The following is a 19,629-nucleotide window of genomic DNA, read 5'->3' as shown; positions in this document are numbered from 1 at the left end:
AGAGACATATGGGAGATGAATAGAGGTTGTCCCATACTTGCTGTATCTATTAGAATATGTTAATTTGTCTCATTCATTCATCTCAGGAAATTAATGCTGATATCTGAGTGAATTGTGATTATCTACTGATAGAAGCTCATGTCTACAGGATTTCTGCTCCTTTCCTTCCAGAATTTCGAAACCTGTAGTGATAAAGGCTGGGGAAAAGTCCTGTAGCTGTGTTTTTGGCTGTGCTTGACAGTTCCTATACAGTACAGTCAAATCAATTAAGTGTAATTTTCACAGGCATGCAGATGTTGTTTTTTGGGGTTTTGGGGTTGTGTGTTTTTGTGGGTGTTTGTTGTTTTTTTTTTTTTTTGTAATTATCTTGGATATGTACTAATGTAGCCTATGGAAGCAATGCAGAGGAATATGCATAGAGGTAGAAAATGCAGGGAAACCCTACAGAGTCAAGTTTTAACTGTGCTAAACCCCTCCTGTATTTTTAATTCCTAATCTGGCCTGAGTTTTGCATTGCATAACTGAAAATGATAATTCTGTGTCTCTGGGATGCTCTAAAACTAAATTAATGTAATCAAATATATTATGAAGTTTACTATAGAAAAGTACTATTTAAAAATGGAATGCTATTTCCCATCAGGGATTTTGAGTAATGGGCAATGGAATAAGATGCGTAAACCCACAAAGACCAGAGGAAAAAAAAAAAAGCACAGATTGATGACTCATCTTTGTCAGCAGTTTTAACTTGCATGAAGCTAATGAAAAAACTCATACATGCTTTCTGAGGCTAAACCATATTAAAATTTACTGACACTAAAGAGCTGGATTAAAGCTGCATGAAAAACATTGCTTCTAATACTTTCCAAACTTGGGGTCTTTGCTTTTCAAAACTAAAGCAAATTTTCCTTTGTAAATTGTAAGTAAATAACATAAACTTACTCAGAAGAAATTATATTTTATTTACCTTATTAATATTGAAAAATGAAAGACAAGGAGGCTTGGAGTTGAGCCCTGGGGAGAAAGGACCTTTTCCAGTGTCAAGATGGGGTGTCAGACTGAGAAATGGTAGTGCTTAAGTCTTAGTTGACAGGAAGTAAAATGATTTGGGGCAGGATGGAGTGGAAGAGACATATGGGAGATGAATAGAGAGAACATGCATGTGTTTACTGCATGTGCAAAGCTTATTATTCATGTACGTCTTACCTTGCTGCCCATGCAGTGACTGCAGTTCTGTTAGTATTCTAGAAAGGCTGTCTTCTAAAACACTTTCAGAAGCTTTGAATAATGTCAGTCTCAAGTACTGAACAATACTGAAATAAATATACCAAAATTGTACTAAAAAAACACCAAACCCAACATAAAGCTAAGTCAAAAGTGTTTGAAAAGAAGCACTGTCTTACAAAGCTGGCCTCCATTCTACTCATAACTGCGTGGTTTTTGCCATATTTTAATGGAACAGACATGATAAAGGAATGACGGACAAGCAGAGAGAAATTGAGTATGTCTAGAGATCCTTAATGTCCTATAAAAATACTTGGCTATTAACAAAACCAGCAATTTTTTCCTGTGAAGAGCCGCATTAAATACAAATTTATTCAGTGTATAGAAAAAGGCCTGGACATGGTAGGAGCTTTTTGCAACCGTACTGCAGATGTAGCAATCCCAACACTCGATTTAGGAGTTTCTCATCAAGACTGATTTTACTTCTGAGCTTGAGTGTAGTCCATTAATTACTTAGAAAACCTAAAAGCCATTTCTCTGCACTCAATAATGAATATGAATGTGATCCACTGTCCTGCATCAGAGCCCAATACATACATTTACAAAACTTAGAGGAGGGTAGAGTGAAGGTTGTAGTAGGATCCTTGATTATTGTTCAGCTTGTAGTTCAAGAGGTAGTCCTCTTGAGTCTGCTGTGGCAGAGACAGAGTAGCACAGTGGGGCTGGGTTGGAGGTGCATGGGTTTAAGGTGAACATGCCTATTAATGGTTCTCAGAGGATGTTTCTCCCCTCAGGAGTAGAATTGTTTCCTTACACTACTGCACTTCCTCAGTTATTTCACCTATCCTGATACTCTTTAGAGAAGTTACAACATTTCAGGATTCTTCAGATCAAAAGTAAATTCTTATCCTCAGTTGTGGAGGTAGGTGTACAATAGGCTTGTATGTATTGTCCACGCCCCCAAATTATATGGCTAATTTAACGGTTTGGTTTAAAGAAAGTAGGAAAATTTCCACAGGGGGGGAAAATGTTTATGTTGTTGTGCATCGTTTTTGTATGGTTTAGTATAAATTTGACAGCAAGTCAGTTGTCTCCTTTAGTATTATAATGCAATTTCAGAAAGGGTCAGAAATTGCCCACAAACACCAGACCTTGAAGTGCCATCAGATTTGTCCTCTAAAACGTGACTAGTTAGCAAACCATCAGTGTGGGGAGCTGGCACGTGGAGCGTCAGCAGGCGTTGTTGAGTTAGGTGTGCGGCTGGCCCAGCTGGGACTTTGAATGCTGCTACAGTGGGCAAAATGTCTACAAGCGACCTAATGTAGACTTTGCTTAAGAATCATTAACTAAATCCCTGTTTCTTTTCCTGGGAGCTTCAGCTGAAGTCATGTGACCTGATGTAAAACACGATCATTACCTATCAGTGCAAACATATGGCAAAGTCTGCCCATGTTATTACTTATCTCCGGGAGCGCAAGTGGGCTGCGACATTTCAAGCAAAGCCTGTTGGTGAGAGAGTTTCTATGTGAACTTTCTTAAAGAAGCGCTTCCTTTTTAATCATAATCCTGCGTGGGAAAGTATACCAAACATTTTTCTCTGAGACACCAGAAGATTTACATAATTCTGCTTCTATGCAAAAGAGAAGAAATGCAGATACAACATTCTGTTATGATTGTAAGCTTTGTGTTTACCTGTACTGTGGAAAGTTAGTTTCCTGTTTTCTGAGATGCATTTCTCGGAACAGGATGGTTTCGAAGATAACTTCCGAAGTGTTGTTGCTGCCCATGAAAGGGTTTCTTCTGGAATCTTGGTGAGTTTGACAGATTTATTGCTAAGTATGGGTATATAATTCCCTATAGCATAGTAAAAATAGAAAAGAATTGACAGCCTATGTTTGTGGAAGACTTTAATCAGGCATTCAACAGACTTACTTTGTTTCCTGATTTTGTGCCGTAAGTGCTGTGTGCATTACTAGGAGCAATCCTAAACCCCAATTAAGATCTTTACTTAGGAACAAATGCGGTTTTGTTTGCTTGTTTTTTTGTAGGGTAGACCTCATGCTACAGTGGTCATGTTTTACATGGTCATTCCCTCTCGCCCCTCCAGTCTTTTCAAGGCACAAAATGGAAACTAGTGTAAAATTCTGCTTCATAAATATATATACATGCAAATATAGGCAAGATGAGATAAATTGAGGGAAGCCATTGGTATGCATGTTTTTTATTTTGTTTTTGTACCTAATCTCTTCAAGGAAATCCAACTTCTTTACTGTTTACACCAAGTGGCACTAAACTATCTTCGGTCCTTTAAATGTATCTCAAAATAAATGGCATGTGTGAATACCTAAGCTCTTGTAAGCCAAGATCCACGTTTAAGTAACTTTTTTTTCAGTGATAGTTAAAATTCATATCTTCAAAAGCTGTATCTCTCTAGAGCAATCTGATATCTTGCCTTTGAGTAAACTGCACTCATTTTTCTGTTGCTGAACTGGACATTTGTAGTGTTCACGTTCGTAGGGGGGCACCTGTATAAAACGTGTTGGCTTAAAGAACACAAATGCAGTTTACCTTTGCTAAAGCAGTACTCCAAATGCACAGAAAACACAAATTTGTGGACAGCCTTTTGATTGTATTTTGCACTTGCATACAGACATTACTGAATAACATAAAATTGTTCAAGAAAACCCATTGGTTTTGTAGCACCCAAATTAACATTTGTTAATGGTACGTAGATATAATTCCTAGTCACAAATCTCCTGCTCAAGTTATACTTATGTAAGCGTATCAAGCATGAGGTTGAAAATTCGGCTGTCTGTCATGTAGAGCATGATAGATACTTAGTCTGAGCTGTAGTATTGATTAATCATTATTGCTGAGGGACATTCTGTTCCTCATTGCAGTAACATGAGGACGTCAACCAATGTATGCTGGGTTAAATTTAATTTAACTGTTTTGAGAATTTTATAGATGGAGGCACGGAATTTTATTTTTAGTTCTTGAACTTCCAAAATATATATTTTCATAATTTGTATTTACTTTTACACTCTCAAAGAAAATGAAAAAAAGGCAGCTTTTTTTTGCCTTTTGGCATGTGATGGCTTCTTGCCAGAAAAGAAAATCTTTTTTTAAGATACAGGACAGAGATCTCTTCCCCCATTCCGATTGCAATTGCATTTAGCTAGTAGTATTAATATATTCAGCTATAAGATGTTTTGCAAACTAGGTAGTATTGCATAAACATTCAAAAATCAACCTATCTGGAGCCTCAAAAGTTACCAAAAGTGTTTGTCTGCTGCAAGACCTTAAGTATTGATAACCTTTTAATTTGCTATCTTAGAAGAGTAAGTAGTGAGCAACATTAGCTTTTACACAGAGTTCTGTAATTTGACTGCATCAGGTAGTGTATATACTCTGAATATCAAAAGCAATAAAACTTAAAAGCTAGTCAGTATTGGGAAGTACTGCTGCACTGCCTGTTCTTAGCTTGTCTTGTCCTTCAGACTCTATCTTGAACTGCAGAACTGGAAATTGGCTTGCTTTCTGGGTTCTTACAGCAGGTGGTGAAGGCAAACTGCTCTGCTTTTCTCTGCTTTCAGGTTCGTGCTTAGTAAACATTTGTTAAAGAGTGTTATTGAGGAAATACTTTGCCATACCAGTTATTCTGTGATGGGGCTATCTCTATGGCATTGGCAAGAATTAACACAGTAACATTTTATGCTGTTCTTCTCTATAGTCAGATTCAGTACTTGTGTTACCACAAGTTTTCCAACAATATACAGTAAAGCTTAAAGGAAAAAGCTGCCCAAATCTTCTAGCTGGGGTTTGTTAATGCTAGAAATTAAACATCTCATATTTCTCAGGTATGTAGGGACACTTTATTTCCATTTGATAATTTGCTTGCTACAGTTTGTCCCTTCTAAAATAACATGTTTATATTGCAAAGTGAACCATTATGTTAAAAGCTGAACTACAACCTGATAAGCAGTAATATAAACTAGCTTCTGATCTACAGTTTTGTTTACTTACAATGTACAAAATGATGTTTGCGTTGACTTGCATCATAAAAGCTTCTTTCCTTATAAACAATGTTCTTAAAACTCAGTAGGTTCAAAAGCTCCTGACTTTTTCACAAGTTAGAGGTTATTCTGTTTAAGTATGATCAGAAAGGTGGCTGTGGTCTGAGCTACAGAAATATAACAGAGATCTGGAAAAGAGAGAACTTTCACTACAGGAAATCAGGGATGTGTATAAAAAAGGTGAATGCTTCAGTCGTCTTGGGGTGTTTTTTTGTAACCTTTTTGTGATTAAACAAGGTCAGTTAGCATGTATGTGAGGAAAGCTGGATTATTTTTCAGCTGAACTCAATTCTTAGCAGTTGGTGTGAAATTCTCATCTTTTAAACAGTCACTAATTAAAAGATAGAGAATTCCTTGCTGATGTCCATTCCTCAAGTCCTATTCACTGAAATGAAATATATGGAATGGAGACTCTATTAAGGGCTTCTATTCCTGATTGTGCCAAACATTTCTTTTAGCAACTTCAGTCTCCTTGGTGACATGAAAACCAAGTTTTTTTGTAGACCAATACCATGTGCTCCTGGAAGTGGCCAAGGTATAGCCATGAATGATAATGACTCTGTTCGAGTATTTTTCCTAAGACTGAGAATAAAGATTGACTGTCATTCTAGGGGAAGACCAATTGCTTAAACAGTAAAGCAGAGATATTACTACCTTTCTGTTTTGAGTTAGTTCCATGTGATGCAGCAAATATCTCACTTGTCAAAAGGAAGATGTTCAGTTCCCTGCCATAACCTGTTTTTTTTACTAGCGCTCTGGTGCTGCTGTGTGCCTCATGACTCTGGTGCTTATGTTCTTCGTGAGCTAATCTAATTTACTATCCCACTGAAACGAACAACTACAAAAAAAGGGGTAGACTTCGGCCAGTTGTCAGTGAGCTAAAATCAGCTCATTGAGAGGGTCGGATGAGGAAAGTTTGAAGTGAGACATCCCCTTCTTAGTAAGACTGAGCTATTATTTTATTAGCAAACAGTCAATTTTATAGTAGTACATGGAGCTGCTTAGAGATGAAACTGAATTGTTTTAATCACTAATGTTGACAGGGAGTCCATTCTACTAATCTCATTAGTCACTCAATGACAGCCTGTTCTTTTTGTCATCAACCATGTTGTAGAAAAGCTGTGGGAGAAAATTCTCTTAATGTGTTTCCTAGCATAGTAATTCTGTAGATAACTTCAAACGAGTTTTAAATCTGTAGTGTAAAACACCCATCTTCCTTTTCTAGTCTTGTGGAGTGGAAGGACATTTTTTTCATAAATCTAAATATGATGAGGTAATGTATTTTAGGCTTGAGAAGCCTGAGATGGAGAAAACTACTTCTGTAGCTGCTCTAAGCCTGTGAAAGTAGTTTAAGTTTCCTGCATGTTTACAGTTATATTGGTACTGTTAGATGCTACGAAAGTAGCTTCCTTTTGAATGAATGCAGTGTACCCTGTGTTTCTGTAAGGAAGATTTTGAAGGCTCAGAACCAAAATGATTGATTGATTACCTAGATAATTAAAATGGCATCAGGAGGAAGAACTCTTTTGTAGTTCATTATGGTTTTGTTTAGAGGCATTAAGAAAAATCTTGACCCTTGTTCAGGTGCTAATAAAAATAGATTAGCAAATAGATAAAAATTCACTGTACACTTTTTTTTTTTGGTAGAAATGTTATCCCAAAATAGAATGTTTACAATTTAAGCCCCATTATCTGTTCAGTGTATAGTGTTTTGCTTGTTTGCAGTGGCTCTTTGTTCTTCCAAATCCTACCCTTAACTTCAGAGGCATGCAATTGCTTGGATATATTTGAAGCGAGCTTGTAGCAGTCTTGGGTGCGAGGCAAGAGAAGGCAGAATGAGGAAGGGGTGCACTTAGGTTTCCATTAGAACACCTTCACAGTTTTCCTTCCTCTTTCTGTTAAAGGTCAGATGATCAGAGAAATCTCTGGACTTCATTTCTTATTGGCAGTCATAGTTTACATTGCATTCTTAGTCTGAAATATTTGAAATCATTCAAAATTCATTCATTCACTCAAATACTTTTAATGGATTAGACAGAATGTTCGGTAAGTGATACTGTGTGTTCTTTGTTTATCTTTGAATTTCTTGTTTCTTTCCAGTTTGATTTTAGCATAACCTTCTTACTGTGTGCATCTATCTTTCCTTTTATTCTGGCCTGAACTCCCCACTCTCATCTAGTAAGATTAATTCGTTTAGGCTACATATTTGTTTTCTCTTAACTGAAACTTTGTGAAACCTGTGGAAAGTAGTTGGTGGGCAACTCTTTACCCTTCATATGTTGCCTGAGTGTGTAAACTTGGTTAAGACCTGCTTTTCACATAGGAAAATGCAGTATTTGGAATTTAGTGTTTATCCTTTAGGAGTAATGTCTGTGAAAATAATGGTTGTTAGCTGCATTCGTAGTCGTTGCTTCTTGTGGGTCAAGAAGTGTGTTCAGGACAAGGTCATGTTGCTAGATTCACTGTGGTTTTGCAGAGCAAATTTTACTTCAGCAGCTGTTTAATTTACAGGTACCTACAAGCTTCATTAAGCTGTTTAGGGAAGTATACATTTGAACTCTAAATTATACTTATTGTAGTTCTATTTAATCAAAGGGTAATGGGAGAGTCTCAGTAACTTTGAATATTTGGCATCGCCTACCACAGGTGGAAGTCTTGCTTGTCTCATTTTTAACTTCTGAAGGTCAATGGCAGCGTTTTTCAAGAAAGGTTTTTACAAGCTCATGATTTTTATGTTGCAAGAGTTTTTTAGTACTACTTTCATGGCAAAGAAATTCACTGGAGTTGCGATTTCCTTATATAGGAAGAAAACTGTATTTCTTCGGTATTTTTCTTCATTCTCAAGCTCCTGTCTCCCATTATATCTTTTGATAATTTCTTTGGGGTGACTCAGCAATTTTTAAAATACAGAGTACACTACATAAGTTTTCCTGACTTTTAAGGGTTTTTTGCATCCTTACGTACAGTTATCTTAATTTTCAATAGAGGATCAGTTGTATTAAATGGGCAGTCTTCAGAAGATGGATTTGTCTCTTCAGCATCACTTGAATCTAGGCTTTGAGGTTTAAAGACTATGTGCTTCAAATTTTACTTTAAAATTTTTAAATAATCATATGTTCAAGTTAATAAGCTATTCAGAATATTTTTTTTTAACTCTGGAGACTTAGTAATATAAGAATTGGCTCAAAATTCTGTTGACTCTTGAAGGCATTTGTGTAAAGCTTTTTGGAATAATCAGAGTAATTGATAAATGACATTGTGCATCTGTTTAGATGTTTTGTAAAAAGTTCTTTTTAAAGATAAAAATTAGTTTATTTACACTTTTTTTTTTCTCTTCCTTAGTCTCAGACTATGAACTACGTAGGACAACTTGCTGGACAAGTCCTGGTTACTGTGAAGGAGTTGTACAAAGGCATTAATCAGGCAACCCTTTCAGGATGCATTGATGTCATTGTGGTCCGGCAGCAAGATGGTACATACCAGTGTTCTCCTTTTCATGTCCGATTTGGGAAGCTTGGTGTGTTGCGCTCTAAAGAAAAAGTGGTAAGTTCAGAAATCGGGCCAAACCAATGTTTTGAATACCAATGCATTCCTTCCCCAGCCCCCCACATACCCAGTTAGCAGGCTGATTTAGTCCACAGCAGTTTCTCATACATGCTGTACAGAGTGATGAGTTTGGAATGCAAAACAACTTCCTGTGGTAATCTAAGGACTCTGCAAAAAAAAAAACCCAAAAAACTGTGAAAGAAGAGCTTTGACAGCTCCTGAGCTATGCAAAAAGAAGATTGCAAACATATAGATTACATAGTCTTAAAATGTTTACATGGGTCTTTATTTATTTAAGTATGCTGGTAAAGAAATGCTTTATGCCATTTAACTGATCCCTGATGCTGCAAGCAACTGTTTTTGAAATGTCTAGAGGATAAATAGAGTATGTGTTAAGGGTTGGTGACCTATTTTAGATGTTACTCCTTGTTAGCTCTGTTCAATGTTGCTGTGCAAGAGAAAATGCAATTAATAATATCCACAAGCAAATAAAAACTGGGACTGAAACTTCACTCACTTGTGGGCATATTTGAAAGAGAACCTGGTACAAACCTCAGACAGTCCAGCCAGTCTGAGACTGGTGCTACCAGAGTGGATTGCCCTGCCATCCCATTTCCATAGGCTTTAGTAATTATGCCTAGGGAGTAAGTTGGATTGGGTTGCAAATTTGACTGAAAAATAGACCCATTGTGGGGTGACTTTACATTACTCTCTGTAGGGAGTACTGTGTATGGCAGTATTGCCTCTGGGTGTGCTACTGAAGGCTGGGTTGATTTAAACAGCTCATAATGCCTCGATTATATGCAGCTTTTCTAAGAACCAAAAGGGCACGGCAGAAAACTATCTCCATCTTTATATTTTGGTTGTAAAAGGAGAATAAAGTGCAACTAAAAGAGCAGTTATGTTGTGGCATTTTTTTGTTGGCGTTCATACTGGGAGTTACGTGCATTAAAGTTGTAAGTTTATCATAGTAACACAGGCTAGCAGAAGTTTCATTGTTTTGTTTTGATTTCCCACTTGCTAGTGGTTTGTGGTTGGTTTGTTTGTTTGTTTTTTATGAATACGCTGATGGCAAAGTTGATGTTTCCTAAGCAGTTCTGCAACAGCAGAACAGTTTTTCAGCCAGGTACAAGAGAGGTCATTCAGCTGTACTTTTTCTAATGTCCTAGCAAGTGTGATAAACTTACAACAGGAGCAATCTGGAACTTGAGCTTGTTAAGTGTCTTTAATTACAGTTCTGGAAGCTGAGCCAAATTTGAGAGGATATCAGTTCCTGGGTACCTCTAAAAAGCTGTTGAGTAGTAGAAACATCTACTCTTGGTACCTGCTGTAGTAGGCTGTCAGTGTAGTTCTCAGCTGTTGGATGGCTGCTGCTTCTTGCTCCCTTCATCTTGGGAGTTGCCATTCTGCATTTGCATATTCTCTCAATAGTCAATCAAACGTTTATTACTGCATTGTCTGCACATTATTCTCTGGCATGTTGTGAGGCTAAGACCAATTGGTAGACTCAAGATACATGGGAACACAGAATATGTATGTCTGTGCTTCAACTCTATACCTAAGGTAGATACTGAAGTCTCCAGAAAACAGCATGAGATATAGGTACTAAAATTAGGGATGTTTTTCTAAATCAGCATAAAGAAAAGGTTGGGGAAAAAAGAAACATTAAGATAGTTTTCTTTTTGTAAACTCATATTACTGAATTGGAAATTCGATAAAATATTTTAAGAATAAACTGTAGTGAAATAAATAGGATTTTCAGGTCAAAACCATCCAGTTCTTGTGGGTAAAAAGAAAAGGATTTGGGTATAGTCTCCATGTATATTTGGTTATGTACCTGTAATTTATCATCTCCTGTGATCATATTTCCTTGGCCAATGGTTGTATTCTCATAAGTTGGGGAATATTACAGTGGATTAGGATGTATGGATACTGCCTGACTTAGTACTGTGGTGCCTGTATTTTTTGTTTTCTTTGGCAGTCCATGTGCTAATCTTAAAATGAGGCCTCTTCCCCTTTTGAATGGCCGTTTCGTATCACGATAACTAACTGTGAAGATGAGTATTCATATTGTACTACTACTAGCTGTGTGGCTTGGGTTGTAATTCTTTCTTTTCCATTGGCAGGAAACTAAAACTCGAGTAATGTACATATTGGGTATTTTATAGCAATTACAGTATTTAACTTGGTCTCCTTTAGGTAGAAGTGTCTGTATATAACCTGAAATGCCATTGGCGTTTTCAACAGTAACACGGGTCCATTCTGTTTCTATCTGACATGTATGAAATAATTTTTAATTACCTAGACTAAAAGCAGATATACAGATGCCATTAGATAATCAGTGTTACTGAAAAGTAAGGTTCTTTTAACTGAATATTGAACACCTTTTCTTTAGAAAAATTTTGAATGGAACTTAAGTGGATACCCAAGATTTTGCAAAGATGAAGTAAAATAGTTGTATCTTGGTTTTAGAAAGACATTTGGTATTTTAATTTTATTTCATACATGTGGGGAAGGGTAATCTCTCCCTCCTGTGCAATGTAATATAAGTTAAAGTACCTTTTTATGAGAATAAAAACAAGCACTACAGTTGCAGAAGGGTTGTGGTCCTGTGTCATATCCCCATAAACTCACAAGCATGAACACTTGGAACAGCATTAACTGAGTGGCAGAAATAATCATGCCAAATCCCTATCCTACTGAAACAAAGCCTGCCTTCAGGAGGCTTTGTTTGTTGTCTTGAGCTGCTGGTACTTGGGTCTCTGATGCATGCTAGGTCCCAATTCAGGCTGAGCTTTAAACATAGGAACTTTAACAGTCTCAGTCAGTCTTTAATTCCTGGAAGAATGATGAGTAAGTCTATTATTATTACTATTGTTTCTAGCTCTTTTTTTATCTTGAGATGTTTTGTTGGGATTTTTTTCCACTTTTTCTTGTAGGTGTTAGGTTCTCTGCTAGGAGCATGATGTATTTTGCAGGTTAACCAAAAAAAAAGAACATCGTTACAACAGACTTCCTTGAAAAAGCAAAGGGAGGCAAAAGAGACAAGATTATGTAATGGAACAAAGTTTACTCTGAGCGAAGTGGAACTTGAGGTCAGTGCTTTCTCCTATGATGAATTATTTACATTAAATTGTCTCTTTCCACAGATTGATATAGAAATTAATGGTGATGCTGTTGATCTTCACATGAAACTGGGTGACAATGGAGAAGCTTTCTTTGTACAAGAAACTGAGGAGGAAAATGTAAGGGCTTTGTGCTTAATGATGGCTACAATGCAGTATTAAGAGACTAATGTGTTAAAAGTGCTTAATATAATGTTGGCAATGTTGTAACTTTTATGAAAGCTAGATTTTCTGTGACTGAATCTTAACCTCGCTTTCATATGCTGCCAAGATGCTAGGTGTTTTGTACAATTCTGCTGCCTGTGATAAAGTAACTTTTTCTTCAGAGAGCATTATTTGAAAGATGTGTTGAATATTTTTTCATCTACAAAACTTTTACCAGTTAACAGTAACTTTGAGAATTATTCATGTATTCTCATACAGTAGTTTATTTCCCAAGAAGCTATTGCAGCTGGAAGCTCATGAGCCTCTGGAAAACAGGAATAATGCTTAACTTTTAGTCTGATTTCCTAAGGATATGGGACGTATGTAATATTTGTCAGTCCTGAGCTTTGTTTTTAATCACTGTTGAATCTTTTGGCATTTTTCAGTAAGGCAGAAGGGAAGACATTCTAAATACAAAGTTCAAAAAGGTTTAATGAAAACAGTCAGAGGAGAGAGAAAAACATTTGTTTCGGTGAACTAAAAGATGAAGTGGTAATTTCTTGTTGCTGTTAGGAATCAGAGTCTTTCAAGGAAATGAGCTTCATCCACTTTTTAGTTTAGGATACTGATTGTTTAATGTGAGGGATGGGAAGAAGCTGTCATTTTGAAAGGAGTTACGTTGTATTTAAAGTGGAAGGAGAAAATCGGCATTAGGACCCTAAATGATAACTTGGGATAGGGATTCATAACACTTAAGAGAAAGGAAGGTTGGTTTCCGGTTTAGCATATACCATGATTAAAATCAAAACTGAAAGCAGTTTTTTATAGATGTGGGCTGCGTCAGTCATTGATGGGAACTGATCAGTCTTAGCGCTTTCAGAAAGCAAAGCTGATAAGCTCTACCTTTGTCCCCAGTTCAGTGTTTTAAAGAAGATACTGCACTTTCATAGTATATTTTAAATTATAACGAGTGCCTTATCTCTGTACAATTTGTTCTGCAAAGCTGGTAGTTCACGCCGAAACGATAGATATCAAGTTACCTCCAGAGCAGAGGACCGAGTTGTTCTTAATGCTTTTGGACATTTTTTTTGCTTGGTATTTCTGCTACTCATCAGTGTGTCCTTCTGGTCACCTGTTGAAGCTATGCTTAAGGTATAAACGATAAAGCTCTCATCGAGTTTGTGATGCATTTAGAAAGGTTCTTGCAAGTGGTCAGTCTCTGCTGGTTTTGCATCTTGACATTCAAAAGTGACACCGCACGCCTCAAGTCATGCAAATCAGGACTGTTCGCATGTAACTTTTGGGCATCATTTTTCAGCCAGTTTTCTTTTAACTTTTCTTTTCTTTCTGTGGTGGCTTTTATTGAAATTTTGTCTTGTTATTGTTCTGCATTATTTATTACTAGTTGTATAGGATATTCACTTTATTTAAGCACTACTGTTTTATCTGAAGGTTTTTCACAGTGCAGAATCTGTGCGTCATTAGTGCTGTATAAGGCTGTATTTTGTTCTCCTTTCTCCACATTTCTCTCCTGTATAACCATTGGAACAAAATTTGGTCTGTAACTCTTTACTCAATGGAAAATTTGAATTTAGTATTAAATAATGCCATGTTCAGACTTTGAACGTATCAAAAGTAGTATCAGTGCTCTGGCTGTTTCTGATCACAGCGTAGTTCCTGACTAATCTTCTGCATAAGTCCTGTGAAATGACAGGCATCTTATAGTTTTTTCCTTACCATGAAATCAAGTCCTTCTTCTCCCTGCTATGCAAATTCCGTTCTCTTCTACTTTTGTTTCACTTTGTCCCTTCACAGTGTGTTTCTTTCAGTCTAGATGTCAGTATCTTTGTTTCTCCTTATGATGTAAATAAACACCAGGCAGTTGATTGGTAAAGCTTTTCCATCACTTGGCAACTCAGTGGCAGTGAGTTGTAATGAATTGAGTGTTGTTTGTTGGATTTAACCTGTGTAAATTGTAGTTGTATCTTTCAAAAATAAAAACTCTTTACATAAATAGCATCTGTCATGGATGACAGGACTGATGCATTCTTGCCAGTTTTGCAGATAAACACTGAACTAGGAGGAAAGGTAGACAGGCCAGAAGAGGAGCCACCACACAGAGCCAACTCAGCAGGCTGAGAGACCAAACCAGCAAGATTTGCACAAGATTTAACTGAGACACATGTGAAGCCCTGTATCTAGGGTGGAAGAATCCCGCACAGCAGTACAGATCGGGGTCTCAGTAGATTAATATGTGGCAGTGTGTCCTGTCAGCAGTGAAGGCAAATGTGTCCTAGGCTACATCAGCAGGAGTACAGCTGTCTGATGGAGGGATTGTGGGATGGTCCCACTCAGCTTAGTACTTGTTAGGCCAAACCTGGAATAGTTCTGGTCTCCCTGATTCAGGAGTGACAATTTCTTTATGGAGAGAGTGGTCAGGCATTGGAACAGGCTTCCCAGGGAAGTGGTGGAGTCGCCACCCCTGGAGGTGTTGAAGGAACATGTAGATGTGACACTTGAGGACATGGTCTAGTGGGCATGGTAGTGTTGGGTTGGTGGTTGGACTAGATGGTCTGATAGGGCTTTTCCAACCTTAGCGATTCTGTGTGATTCTGTGGAAAATTGGAGAGAGTCCAGTGGAGGGCCATCAAAATAATCAGAGGGTTGGAGAAGTTGACAAAGGAAAAAAGGTTGCTGGAATTGACTGTGTTCAGCCTAGAGCAGAGAAGGCTCATGAGGGATCTAACCACATTCTTGCAACAAGGTAGTTAGAGAGCTGACGGAGGGACTCTTTTCACAAAGATGCCTGGCGATAAGGCAAGGGGCACAAGGGGGAAATTTCATCTGGATAGAAGAAAAATTCTTCACTATGAGAACAGTGTAACAGAAATAGGTTGCCTAGAGTAGTGGAAATACTCTTATTAGAAATACTCAACATTTGGCTTGACAGGGCCCTGGATAACCTAACCTACTCTGAACAGAAGTTAGGGCCAGATGATTTCCTGATGTCCCTTCCAACCTACACCTTTCTAGGAATCTGTTCCAAAATAAATAGACAGCAGTGGATTAATTAGCCTATTTTTATTAATACATTTATTAATCATGGATAGAATTGGTGTGCTCAAGGGCAGGTAATTTCAAAAAATATACATGCAAGGATTAATCTGTGGCTGACAGCTGCTGTATGCACAAAACAAATCAAAAACTTAGTCCGTTCTTTATTTTCTGTTTTGGTTTTTTTTTTTCCTTAGGAAAAAGTTCCTGCATATTTGGCAACCTCTCCAATTCCCACTGAAGACCAATTTTTTAAAGACAGTGACAATCATTTGAATTCAGGTGAAAATGAGAGGATGTGTGCAAACTCCGAAATTCCACACTCTGTGGAAACAGAGACTGTATTTACCCCAGGTTCTGTGAAAAAGAAAAAAAGAAGAAGAAAGAAATACAAACAGGATAGCAGGAAGGAAGATCAGATCTCTTCTGCTGGGACAGAAGAGATTTTTGAAATGGAAATCAGCTCAGATGATGAAAAAAGTGTTCAACCCCTAAGGTAACCTATCATATGCTTGGTGACTGCTTTCACTGTTGTCACTGGAACATTTAAATAGTGACCTGTACCTTTTCTCTCTGTGAGTGATGCATAAGTTTCAGCAGGCTATGGGTAGGCTTTTCCTCAAGCAAACCTCAAAACCATTATCTTCCACTTCTTTACAGAATCCTTCAAGCTTGCCCATTTTGTTATGAACACAAAATCCAATCGAGACCTTTCTGCTGAAGAAGCGTTGTCACTATCTGTTGCGTGACTGGGAAGAAGTTTCAGTGTAATTTCTCTGATGAGACAAAGTGGTCTCATAGTGTGTTTGGTAACCTCTGCGTAAACTAGCGTGGAGTGCCGGTAGTGCGCCCCACCTGAATTTGACTGCTCTGTAACTTGAAGTTTACTTAAGAAAAAGTCCATAAATGAATGCTCCTTCCCATTAGTAAAGAGAATTCTTTACATGGATGTAGTCATAAAAGGCGGGGCAGAAATCAGTTCTTTATTAAAAAAATTAGAACAAATATATGAAGAATTTAGGAATGTCATGCCAATAATGTCAGGTTTGACTGAAATGTCGAATGTTTAGTCAAAACTTAACTGACCATGGTGTTTCCATAAAGGTTACTCTGGTTTTGTTGTTTGTACTCTTTAGAATGAAAGATTGAAAAGGCTTTTCATTTTTAAACCACATTCTATATATAAAACCAAAACATTCTCTGTCAGAGTGTTGTGATGTGAAAGGAAGATGATTTTGTAAATGAATGGTGTTTTCTTGTCAATAGCAGCAGTGAAAAAATACACTGTAGTAAAGGAAGGGCAGGGACAGTAGGATCGTGGCCAAGTGTCTGTTAGTGGAGTTCATACACAGTTATTCCAGTGGCCTATCAAGGCAGGAAATAAAATTGCTATAGGCATTCACTGCTTTCTTCACAGCTAAAGATACTGTCGGAAAAAAATGTTCATAAGCTTTCTTTTCACATCCTGTCGGGATATAAGGTGATACTAGCAGGTTTGCTTTGAGGTGTGTGGTTTTTTAAGGTTATAAATGTGTGGCTCTTGGAGGGAAAAAAAAACCCTATCCTAAAAGAAATAGAAACAAAACTGTTATTAGACATAGCTTCAGATTTCAAAGTGAAACTGGGAAAGGAAAAGAGAGGCTGATGTTCTAACAGGAAGGTCAGAAATTCAGCCACAGGTACCAGTATGTAATGTCTTATCTAGTTCTGTTCTTATAAAGTGAAAAACAAGCTGTTTCCTGAAAATCCATTTCCAAGTATTTATGCAGCTTTTTAAAAAATGTCCTTTGTCTTTTCTAGTTATGATTTAGATATGTTAGTAGTGCGTGACTTACCTAAAATAATACCAGGAGGACTGAGATCACAGTGTGTACGCTGAGAAGTAGAGCGCATTATTTTTCCAGTTCTAAGGGTGTTAAACAGTTAAAGTAGTTATCTGTATCTGAAATCTTGTATATATATTTAGACCATGTATAAAGTGGATAAGGATGGGGAAAAAGTGGTAGCACTGTTCATAAATGTTGCAAAATAAATAGCTTGGAATTGATAGTGCAGCTTGAAGTTGTAAGTTGATGCATGCTGATTTTTCTCCTCTTATTTTTGTAAACTTTGACTGCATTTGGTTTTTTAACCTTCCAAACTTATTCACTAATGGATGAAATTTAATTATTTTGGTGCTTCATATGAACTTGTGACTGGTTGGAGCAAGTCCAGAGGAGGCCACCAAGATGATCAGGGAACTGGAGCACCGCTGCTATGGGGACAGGCTGAGAGAGTTGGGCTTGTTCAGCCTGGAGAAGAGAAGGCTCTGGGGAGACCTTATTGCAGCTTTCCAGTACCTGAAGGGGGCTACAAGGAAGCTTGGGAGGGAGCCTTTTTACAAGGGCCTGTAGTGACAGGACAAGGGGTAATGAGTTTAAACTGAAAGTGGGGAGATTGGGACTAGATATCAGGAAGTTCTTCACAGGGAGGGTGGTGAAGCACTGGAACTGGATGCCCCATCCCTGGAAGTGTTCAAGGCCGGGCTGGATGAGGCTTTGAGCAACCTGGTCTAGAGGAAGGTGTCCCTGCCCATGGCAGGGGGGTTGGAACTACATGGTCTTTAAGGTCCCTTCCAACTCAAACCGTTCCATGATTCTGTGATTCATTTGGTATCTAATTCTCAGTGAAGAAAATCTCTTCAGTACCACCTTTGTGCCATTTTGCCCCTCTCTGAATTAGGATATTGAGGACCTCTCTGTAATAATTTTTTGTGTGTGTTTACTTAATTGTTCAATAATACCTTTTTCCTCTTTTGGAGGTACTTAGCAGTGGATGCAGACAAAGATAGTATGAAACATATTTCTATCACAGTTAGCTTGGTTTATGAATACAAAGGATGTACAGTCTCTGCAGCTCATCTCAAGTCAAGCTGTCATTATCAAGTTTCATAATAGTAATACTTCTGAATAAGTGCAGCTATTAAGACATTCTTAGGCTTCAGTTTTTAACATAGTCTAGACTGTCTTCCAATTGTGAAAGACTTGCAAATGAGGTAGAACACTGCTTAGAATCTAATGGGCTATTTTGAGTAAGTCTGTGAGCTCTAAATATTTATATTTTTTAATAGAAATGTTAAAATACTTTCTTTTCTCCGTCCATAGGAAAAATCAGTGTTAGTGTTCCAAAAGAATCCCAGTGCAACTGGGCTGCTAATGGAAGAAAAATACTTTTTCTTTTTTCTTTCCTAATAATGACTTTAATTTGTATTGCATTTTACACTCAAATTCCAGGCTTATCTTCCTTGTACTCTGTCTACCGTGTAGCCATGATTCCCTTGATCTAACCTCAAAACAAATTAGTTGTATCCTGAGAAGAGCTGTTTATTCAGTTAAATTCAGAAAGATGTAAAAAAGATCTGAACTACTTATGATGGAAATATTTAAAAGGGACTTCTGTGTAACATACAATGCATGCCTGCTCACTGGGTCTTACTGCTGGCTGGTTTTTTGTTTGTTTGCAACAGACTTCCCAGTGCAGAACAACCCCCACTGTTCAGAAAAGTGCAATACTTCTGGCTACTTGTTGTAGCTTATGTTAATTTGTAAATTCTTGGGTAAATTTTGAAGCTAGTACTTAGCCCTGTTTTCTTACTGCTTTTAGTTTGTGAAATGTGCAGTCATAAAGAGCATTGTCAAAACTGCTTTTTCTATTTCAGAAACAGCCCTGTTTTCTTACTGCTTTTAGTTTGTGAAATGTGCAGTCATAAAGAGCATTGTCAAAACTGCTTTTTCTATTTCAGAAACTTTTTCAGTGTTTCTGAGGTTTAGGTAGTGAAAGTTATGTGTACATCTCTGTTCATCTTTGGGTTTTGATAACATTAGCTGGCTGTATGGAATGATATCACTTACACTATTGTGACTTCTTCAATATTGACTCACTATGTATCGAGTAATAAATTTTAAAACTTGCAATATTTTCAAGTGTTAATAGCCTTAATATACATTTTAAGTTATACAAAGGTGTGTTGCAAACAATGAATTCTTTAAGCTATGCACTTCTTCCTTTTTGATCTTGGATTTTTAATAACATACAAGTAACTCTTCCAACTGAATTAGTATTGCAGCTGACTTAATGTCCCATGTGTCTCCGCAGAGGATCCTCAAATTCATCACCAAAGGGTGAAGAACAAAAAGAATCTTTGATTTATCACTCAAAGGATCGTTACCCCTTATCTGATGGAGAATGGTCCCCTTTGGAGAAGTAAGTCACTTTGTAATGTTGTCATAATGATGAATAATTATTAAAAACTAATATGACTCTTGATTTATCCCCTCAGCTGTAAAACCATGAAATATGCCTAATTTGTGATGTCAAATGCAGCATTTGATACTTGCTTAGAACTTTGAGAACTTTTTCTACTGTATGTATTAAACAAAATTTGCATCTTTCTTTTTTCCCCTTGTGCTGGGTTCAGTCAGGAA

At 37.3% G+C, this 19,629-nt stretch overlaps 1 protein-coding gene across 1 annotated transcript; it reads left to right on the top strand.

Annotated features, from left to right (window-relative positions):
- Nucleotides 1-2,738: 2,738 nt before the first annotated feature.
- Nucleotides 2,739-15,547, top strand: LOC104505521 (phosphatidate phosphatase LPIN2-like). The gene is given in 5 exon segments (XM_010152188.1): nucleotides 2,739-3,032; nucleotides 8,640-8,840; nucleotides 11,993-12,088; nucleotides 15,364-15,408; nucleotides 15,410-15,547. Coding segments are annotated over 5 exon segments (459 nt in total). The 5' UTR covers nucleotides 2,739-2,948; the 3' UTR covers nucleotides 15,443-15,547.
- Nucleotides 15,548-19,629: the final 4,082 nt, after the last annotated feature.

The sequence above is a fragment of the Eurypyga helias genome, unplaced genomic scaffold (genome assembly GCF_000690775.1).
Source record: "Eurypyga helias isolate BGI_N326 unplaced genomic scaffold, ASM69077v1 scaffold7575, whole genome shotgun sequence".
Classification (NCBI taxonomy): domain Eukaryota; kingdom Metazoa; phylum Chordata; class Aves; order Eurypygiformes; family Eurypygidae; genus Eurypyga; species Eurypyga helias.
The sequence above is the reverse complement of the archived record's forward strand: the minus strand, read 5'-3'. Positions and strand labels throughout refer to the sequence as shown.